The sequence below is a fragment of the Egretta garzetta genome, unplaced genomic scaffold (assembly GCF_000687185.1).
Source record: "Egretta garzetta isolate BGI_Z169 unplaced genomic scaffold, ASM68718v1 scaffold70, whole genome shotgun sequence".
In the NCBI taxonomy this organism is placed as follows: domain Eukaryota; kingdom Metazoa; phylum Chordata; class Aves; order Pelecaniformes; family Ardeidae; genus Egretta; species Egretta garzetta.
The window spans coordinates 39,055-48,612 of record NW_009258539.1 but is presented as its reverse complement, the minus strand read 5'-3'; the positions used below and the strand labels follow the sequence as shown (position 1 = coordinate 48,612).

Sequence of the window (9,558 nt, the reverse complement as noted above, 5' to 3'; positions counted from 1 at the left end):
GGCCCGGCCGGTTGGCAGCCTGGGGCCTCTTGCCTGTGCAGGGCGGCCACACGTACCCTGGCGATACCTGTCAGGTCCTCAGAAAATCTCAGAATAACTCTTTTCTGTGGATGAGCAGTAAAGGGGTGGCAGATGCCGTCGCGGGACAGCGGGCCACGCATAGCTGCAGCGTACCGCACGCAGCGGGAATGTTTGAAAACGCACATCGTGTTGCCATGGGCATCAGGTGTCCCATAAAAATTAATAACCAGAAAAGACAACGAAATGCCAAGCCCCTCGAAGAACAAAGGTTGAAGCTGATGTGAGCTGTGAGGCATTAAAAAAAAACCAACATGAAATTTGGAATCGATTGACCCCAGTTTACCCCCTTCATGGCAAAGGTGGGTGCTGTTGGCGTTGCCTTGGTGGGCTTAAAGCCACACGATTTTATTTCACTGCATTTATTTTGTTTTTATTGTGTGCAGTTCTGTACAACCTTTATAGCCATAGTGTAGCAGTAACTGACAGTAAGTACAGCTTCAGGAACGTTGTGGCAATATGAACATCAAGAAAGCAAGAGAGTTCAATTATTATAAATAATAAAAGAAAATGGGAAACCTTTTAAAAAAATGTTTACAGGCTCTCATTTGGACTCTCATGCTACCAATACGCAAGACAGGCAATTATAATGAAAAAAAACCCACTTTTTCTCATGTCATAAAGCTATTTTTATAGAGTGAGATGTATCTCGCAACATACAAAGCAAGCATTTAAGATTCTAATTAACCCCTTAATTACCCCAGCCTTAACAGGCACGCAAAAAAAACCCCCCAACATATGTTCTACGTGAAGGTGCTTCTTAAGTCAACTCTGAGACTGAAGTTAGCTTATAAAAATCTGAGGTTAGTGTATAAAATAGTGGCTTGCTTATTAACTGATTTTTATTACAAATATTTGCCACCATAATCAGGTGATAGCATGCTAGACAACTAGGTAATATATTATTTTCTGTAAGATTTTCAATAAACCTATTTCTGTATGGAACACAAATTCGTCTCTTAAGATTTATTTTGACAAAGAACTAACATCTTTGGACTTTTCATGTTTAAGCATAACCTTTTTTTTTTGATATTCATTTCCCAGTCAGTAACGAAAAGCCTGTTGACTTTTATTGCTAAATTAATTACAATCTTTTTTCTAACATAAGCAGTTTGTAAAAAAAAAAAAATTTGGCGTGTGTTATGCAGTCCTTGTAATTAACAGTGGAAGGCAGCACACTAAGAAAACTAAAAGCGCTGGTTTCCTGGCTTCCTTCATGATGCCAAGGCTGCACAAAAGGCAACCCAGCTAACTCATCCGTGGTGCCTCTAGAAAAGGTTCCCATTAGCTAGGTGTTCTGGGTCTTCCTGATTGTTGCCCGTCTGGGTTTATAGCTGAGCGTATGCACGCACGACATTGGTCGCTGTAGCAGATGACCTCCTGGCTGGAGAACCAGGAAGGTGCTTCGACCAAGGCAGACAGACCTGCTGGCTGCTTGCAGTTTCGCAACTGTTGATGCGCTTCGCAAGGCCTACAGCAGTTGGCATGGCTGGCTTTCACCTCTATCTCTTGGGGACATCCCAGAGGTAATTTTTTTACTACCGTTTACTCTTCTGGCTGAGTGCATCCCTGTGGAGCTCCTGCAACCTTTTACTTCTCCTGTTCCGTGTGTAGACAAGACCGCAGAAGAGATGATAGAAAGGATTCTCAGGATGGTCGTTACAGCCACCTTCTTTCGTACCATCTAAAGTCAGCGCTTTGAAATTTCTTATCCCATGTCTGAAAGAGACAGTCTTAAGTCTGTGCAAGATTTCCAAGTGAGATGCCAACAAGGTAAGGGAGATGATTATAAAATTGTGCTTGGATTGTACGAGCCTGACGGCTATTTTTCTACTTTCTGTTGCTCAAATTCTTAATATTTGGTTTCGCTATTTTTAACTGATCATGCAGCAGCACTTCTCAGATGACTTTTCTCATGTCTGTACAAACAATTATATTAATTTCCCTTCAGAATGGAGAGATTTATATGATCAATACTTTTTAGACCTTAATATTAGAAACTGCATTATATTCTACTTGCAGCTTCTCTTTTGCATCAGCTTGGAGACTGAAACTAGAAAACGGTGGTGTGCTCGTTTATGGAGTTTGTCGTAAACACTTAGGTGTGCATTGACAAAAAGCTGGCTACTGAATTTGGTCTGAAGTTTAAGTGTTGTCTTGTGGCTTATCTGTTAGGCTGTGTCTGCCTCTCACATGCAATTAGCGGTCCAACTGCTACTCCAAACTTAATGCCACTGTCTTGAGGTGCCTCTGATCTTGGGGCTCACTCTCCTCATTCATACAAATGGCTACGTCCGCACCCTTCCCTCAGCTGCGCCCCATGGTGCTGTACTCTCAGGGTACTTGCATGTCTCACCAATTGCATTGACACTACACGTCGCCCAGTCCACAAGCCTTTGCAGCATTTTTGGCAAGACCCTCCTTGCACTCGTTTTGGATCCCACCTGGGTGTACCACACAACTACCCAGGGCGGCCCTGCCTCCCTTTGCACCCCTCTGGCCAAGTCAGGGCAGTGTGACAAGCTGAAAGGCAGAAGGAGTCTGGGAAAGAGCCAGAGAAAGACCTTTCAGCAGGTTGCGGGACCCTGGTATCTCTCTTCTGGGATCGGGACGCACCCACTTCCTAACACAAGGTGTTTCCTGATGGGGCAGCAGTTGTGTAGGGTGCAGTAGGTCTCTGGCAACCACAGCCACAGTGAGTAGCTCAGCCAGGTCCTCAGCTGCTCCTGGGCAGCTGCTGAGCACCCCTGATGGCTGCACGAGGCCTGTGGGCACTGCCTGCGGGATTGGCTTGATGCCAGCATGGAAAACACCAGCAGGATCGCTCTCGCTTCCTGAAAACTTCACAACCTGTGCAGAGACAACAAACCTAGTGGTTCCAGAGATCCAGCATATTTTGGAGGGCTTTTGACCAGCCCCGCTGTGATCTTTGGCATAATTGTGTCAGACCTTACTGAGGAGACCATGCTCTGCAGCTGCACAAAAACCCCCAAACCCATTCAAATTAAGCGTGCATAAGTGCCTTCTTCAAGCTATCCACGGGGACAGATTTTGCACGGAAAGGTAGGCAATTTAAATGCAGGCCCTGTTTTGGTTTCACCCTTAAAGGCTCTTTAGAAACAAAGAGTTTCCCTGTAGTGTCAGAAGGACTGTACAGAAAAATTGCTCTCTTTGCTCTATAATCCCTTGTTACAAGTTCAGACCATGCATCTACCATCTGACCATGAACCTGCAACAAGCAAGTTCACTACCACAGCTTGCAAGAGAACATACATGGCATGCTTACCTTGCAAATAGTAGAAAAACCCACAATAAGTAACCCGAAAAACAGAAAGCAGAGGAGCAGAGGAGAGCCCCCTAACCTTCAAACGCCTGCGTGGCTCCAGTCCTGACAGCTCCTTTTTGCTGCCGAGCAGACTTCCAAGCTGGGACGCAGATGCTTGAGTTTTCAACTGTCTTGCATTACTAATTATAAAACCTAAAGACAACACACACCGCAGGCCATCTTCACTAGGCCATATATGTGAATGAAACATTCTCAGCACAATTAACCTGGTAAATACAGTTTTAATAACCTGGCAATTAACATATTGGAAGGAGTGGATGATTCCTTTTCAAAAACCAGACTGGACATGCCGTTATTCAAAGCTCAATAGGCCGGCAAATGGCAGAGAAGTGTCTTCTCAGATAAGGGAAGGGATTTGGGTTCTCAGTCCATCGAGATCCTGGATGAGGACTGAAGGCAGCAGACTCTGACTCTTGGAGGTTAAGACCCTTCTGCAACAGCTGCCAGATTTTTTTTGGAGCAGGAGTTATCCCAGCTCTTTCTTGCTTGCCTGACAGAGAGGGGCCATAACCCAAACTGTGATGCACTAGGAAGACGTTAAAATTAAGATCCTCCTCCCTGTAGTAAGAGACACCCTGTAGTAAGAGATACATATCCTTCTGTTTTGTGCTGTCTCCAGGTGAGGCCTTTGATGGCTTGTTTGTGTTGGTTGTCTTCAACCTTCCTTTGTTGCTTTTCTTAACTTTGTAAAATGTTATTTAGTTATGAGAATTTTCTTCTGGTTTGTGATCATCACATGAATTCTGCTTTTCCATTTTGTAGTCCTCTGATCCTATAACAATCTCTTTCATCTGAATTTGTTTATCCTAATGAAATCTCAATTAGAAATTCCCACCACAATCCATGTATGAGGAGAGGAGGAAAAGGCGGAGAAAGGGAAGTCTGTTGTCTAGATTAACTAACAGGAGTTTAAATTGTCCCTTGCTGAAGGATAAAACTGATATGTACAAAAAGAAAAACCTGAAGTTTAGTGTGCTGTAAGAGGTTTTTAAACAGGCAAGAAGCAAAGGCCTCTCCAAAGCAAGGTGCACTGGATCCACAGCACCTGCATTGTAATTACTGAACAAAAATGATGGTTACTGTCAAGTAAGGCTGCAGCAGGATACGTTCCCATGACCCTAACCTGGAAAAGTGAGGAAATAAAAACAAAAAGTTCAGGGGGAAGACTGATCTTTCCACTTCATTTTATTTACAACATTGATTATCCATTAATCTTTTGATCTAACCTCTGGTCTGTTATAGACTTGGCCTGCAACACAGAGCTTTGACCATGACTTCATGCTATTGTATAAATCCCATCAATGCATTTGGATGGTCTGTGTGCCACGCATGCGGCAAATGCTGAAATCGTGGCGAGAGGGGAGCTAGGTTTCGCGGTAGAGCTTACGCCTGGTGAAGCTGAGCTCATTATTGCTTTAGGATCTGTCTGGGAGGTAGCTAATACTTAAGCGGTGGGAGCAGACTGCAGAAGGAGATGACTACTGTGACTCATGAAGGTTAATCTTGCACAGTCAAAATGCTTAATAAAGACTGGAGTGTTGAGCTAAATTTGAGGCTTCTTGTGATTACCTAGGCAAATAGAGGGTGGGGAGGGGAACTGAGAATCTTAAAAAAGCAGGAAGTCTTGCGAGGCATTGGAAGGCTGTCTTTAATGTGATAAAGGTCTCAACGAGATGCAGTTCCTGTCATATTCTTGTTAAAAACTATTCTCATGTATATGTGAAGTGACTTCTTTTTTTTTTTAAAGCATTCTGCAAAGTTTGTGTTCTTAATTTTTGTTTTCTTGTAAGTAAAAAAATAAAAGGTTTTTAACTTTCTGGAGGTAACCTTTCATCTACTGAATATCCATATTATAAAATTTCAGAAAAGGTACTGACTGTAGTACTGTATTATTTCAGAAAAATTATTTAAACAGCTCTTAGCCCTGATCTTGAATATAGTGATATATTTTAAGTTGTCCTTCAGATGCAAATATCCCATTCCCTTGTTACATCTTATAGGTATTCAGGAGTTCCCTACCATCGTCACTCAAGCAGTTGGACAAGCCAATGCAGAGAGTGAGAACATGGACTGACAGAGGACCTTCTGGCAGTATGCCTCACAAAGAAAATGTAAGGAATTACTTTTTTAGAGAAGCTATGATGATGAATCAATCACACATACCGCTTCCACAGTTAACAGATGTTCCTATTAAGTTTCTGTAGTGTAAGTGCACATAAACAATTAAAAGGAAAATAAAATTCTTCTTCATAGCTTTTTACAAAGCTAACAGTAACAGGATAACAACTGGGCAGGGCAGATATAGAAACAATCCACGCTGAAAAAGTTGAGGGCCCTCCAGAAATACCATCTGAGCGGCGACGAGCCTGTAGAATTTCAGACTTCTCTGTTTGTGAAGCCCTGCACCAAGAAAAGGTTAAAAATCCTAAACTGAAGGGAAATGTGGTAATAATGTTTTTCATTTTTCTGGCAAGAAATGAAAAACAATACAGAACTGTAATGAGTAAACACTAGACAATATACAAAGAGAAAAGATAATTCATGTGAGTCATCACTGCTGGCAAGGAAAAACCTTCAGTCAGATACTGCTCTGCTAGTCATAGGTAACATTCACTGAAACACCTGGCTGCTCTCAGCTCACCTCAAGCCTATGAAGAGTCCTCTTAAAGCTCCTTCAGCGCTTCGTATTTTTGGCTGAAATAAAACTAAATAAATTTCCCCCAGATAACTGAAAACATGCACACGGCCAACACAGTCAAACATGAGACTGCCAGAGTACAGGACTGCCTCCAAGCCCCCCGTTCCCTGTGGCTGTATCCCCTTTCTAGAGGCAGATCTCAAAATAACATTTCTCTGCCCAGAGGACTAGCTTACTTTAGCAACCCTGAGATTAGGTGAGCTGGATTTGTTTTTCAAGGCTAATTTTCCTGCAAAGATTGAGGCCCCTGGCAACGGGGGAGACAGACTGACAGATTAGAGGGGCATTCCTTATTGCACTTGTACAGAGTAACCGTACTTTGTCACCACGACTTTTCCTAACTTCAACGACAATGTAAAATAAAATATAAATAATTTCTTTATAAGAAAGATTAAGTCTTGAGAAATTCCCCAGAGGATCAGACTGTTATTTAGTTACCTTTCAAAGCTCAAAAATAATAGACTATATCACAGCATTGTTTCCAGTAGCACTGTTAATTTTTCTAGTTTTTAAGTACTCAAATCTTGATCTCTGATAAAATAGTAACACGGTTTTACAAAAATTGAAAGCAGACATTGCCTCTGATAAAACTATTCAAAGACAGATGATGTTCACCTTTTCCGCTTGATTTTCACTAATACTTGTTTCCACAGAAGTTTTCCACCCACCGTGACTCATCACCACCGATCATCTTCAGCACTTATGGTCTTTCCAAGGACTCGACAATGATTTTTGCAGAGTGAGAGCTACGTCCCCCCTAAAGAAGACCAAGCACTACTATGCAGAGCTTTCAGCGCATGGCAGGACAGAGGCAGTGCCGTCTGCTGAAGCTATTTGAGACAGAATTCTGAGCTAAACATCTGTAGCAGCAGCAATCCTGAATTTGACTGAACCTGAAAATGGCACGGGTAGGGATTAGAGGAGGAAACCTGGGTTCTCTTGCTGTTGTTAACTCACTGCATTGACAACGAGCAAGACGCTCTGGCTCTATCTACAGAAGGTTTGGTTGCCATACATTTCCTGGCGCTGATACCATCTGCCCAGTCCTACAGGCTGCAGCAACAGTGAGAGCGTGGCAGCAAGGACTCCAGTTCAGCCATCAGTGTTTTAATGCTGTTCTCATTCAGTCTCGTCTAGAGTTACTTGGAGGAGGATGACAAGTGTGAGAGATTTGCTTCATCCACTTTCCAACTGGAATCACACCCAGCATGCAGAGTTTTCTAGTCTATTCTTCTGTTCACAAAACACATACTCACCTGGAAGAGGGCAAGCAAGAACAACAGACCTGTGTGCAGGCAGGATCGCTTCTTGGAGGAATCGGCTTATGTTACTTTTTAAAATTCTGTTTCATACTGAGGGCTCTCTCTGGATGTTTGTCAGATGGCAAATCCCATTTTGAATGTGGAGCTTGCTTACTCTGTTTTTCTTGTACACCAGGGTCTGGCTGCAATTTCACAAGGAGCTGCATGGAAGCTGTGCTGGCCGCTGCTGGCAGCCACGCTGTTCTCAGTGCTGAGCTCGAGAAAGCCGTATGTGTGCTGCATGGACATCGGTCATACAGGAGGACTGATCTGTACGTCGCCTGGCAGAGGAAGAGGTGATGGAGAAGCAGCTGTTGGGCACCATCTCCAGCATATGCATAAAAAGATGTGGTAAGCAGAGAGACAGAGGTCATGATCCAAAGAAGGAAAGTCCTTCCAGGCTCCAGAAAAACCTGACTAACACCTAAAAGGCGCTCAAAAGAGGTGAGAAAATGGAAGCTAGGAAAAGGTATAGGCCTTCTGCATGTGTGTGTGCATGTACATTTTTCTGTATATTATGTGAGGTAAGATCAGGAGTGACCTATGGTTCAAAACCTTTCTGTGTCCATTTACCTCAACTTCCACATTTCTAAAGACGTGGATGCTTTCAGGACTGCCCCAAGGCTGGGCTCCTGGAAGGCGTGGATGCTGATGTTGCCAGGGTATTTTCTGTGTTAGCATTAAGCTCCAGAGGCCTAGATAGATGTGCTCTGGGATGCCGCTTCTCTGAAGTGATACTAACTCGTCAGTATGCTACGCCAAGCTGGCTGGAGCCACAGAAAGGTGACAGGGGTCTGTCAATCTCAAAATAGTTAACACCCAGGTAGTCACCACACAGAAGCGTCCACCAGAGGGAACTACAGCAGGGATGCACATCACCCACCAGCTCTTGTTCAGCTGGGACCTCACCCTGGAGTTACCAGGAAGGTGGTGAAACCAGGGAGGATGTTCTGATAATGATCGCTAGTGTAGACATACAGTATCTCGTTCTTGCTTACTTGTGATGTATCACCAAAGTTAAGAACTAAACTAGTGAGTGGATCGTAAGGCTGGGCATCAGCAGCTCAGCATTTCTGAAATACAACTTTGCAGCATATTATCTATAAACCCTTGCTTTACAGTGTTTGGTGGTATTTATGATTTTGCTTATTTGTATTTTGCATATTTTGTGTGTATTGTATATCCCACAGGCAGTTCCTGAATTCAATTAGGATTTTTTTTTCCCCCTGATTGATCAGGACCAGTAAGTAATCTTCAGAAAATTTGTTTGTTCTGTTTGTTCCTGTCTTCTTCCTAAATGTGTTTGATGAGTGGGTGATTTGTTTGTGCTGTCGTTACAAAAAACATATGTTGATGTGGTCTTACGGAGGAGTGTTTTTATTATTTTAAGAGTTCAACTAAGGATGTTTCCAAAGGAGTCATAATTGCTCTTCTAAGTACAAAGGCTGAACAATGAGTGGCTTACAAATAATGCCAAAAATCTGTTCAGCTCAAACTAATTATTTCAAAGACTAAAATCTGTTTCTCAGAAATGTCTTCCTTCCACAGTCTGAACTTTTTAACATACTGGGAAAGTTATGTTTATGCAAGTTCTCTATGGATTTATAGTCCGAGTGCCTGGAACAAGTGAAAGTATCCACTTTTTCATGTGTACATCAATGTATGCAGAAACCTTAAGGCTGCTCTTGTCTTCACATGAAACGCATCGCACCACAGCATAACGGAAGATGGATCCCACAAGGACTTTTGAACACAGGTAGGCTTCCTGGGTGAACGGGCCGAGGAAAGCCTCGCTGCTCAGATGGCTGAATCACCTAGGGGGGTGTGCAGGAACCAGATCAGTGCTGAGTTTTGTGTAGGATACTTGTGACCTCCATGAGTAAAGAAACCAGCACAAATTTGAAGCAGACGAGGATTTTCATTTGTGGGCCATTCGGCTCCTATCTGCTAGGGGCGTAGGACCAAGCTCCTGGCTGCCAACCCAGTGAAAGACCTACTTTACAACATTCGGTGAAAAAAGTTGGCTGTAGGTCAACGTCTAGTGCTTTCTCTCTGCTGAGATAAGCTGAGTGTAAGACCCCATGGTGGCTACCATTACTAGGGGGGTTTGATTGTCTTTTCCATGGCCGTGGTTA

At 43.2% G+C, this 9,558-nt stretch overlaps 1 protein-coding gene across 1 annotated transcript in view; it reads right to left on the bottom strand.

The window, feature by feature from the left end:
• FUNDC1 (FUN14 domain containing 1) overlaps nucleotides 1-206 on the bottom strand; it is a 14,968-nt gene extending 14,762 nt beyond the window's left edge. The window contains exon 1 of the mRNA XM_035901857.1: nucleotides 57-206. Within this exon, the coding sequence (XP_035757750.1) occupies nucleotides 57-206 (150 nt within the window). The remainder of the gene's footprint in view (nucleotides 1-56) is intronic.
• Between the last annotated feature and the right edge of the window lie 9,352 nt (nucleotides 207-9,558).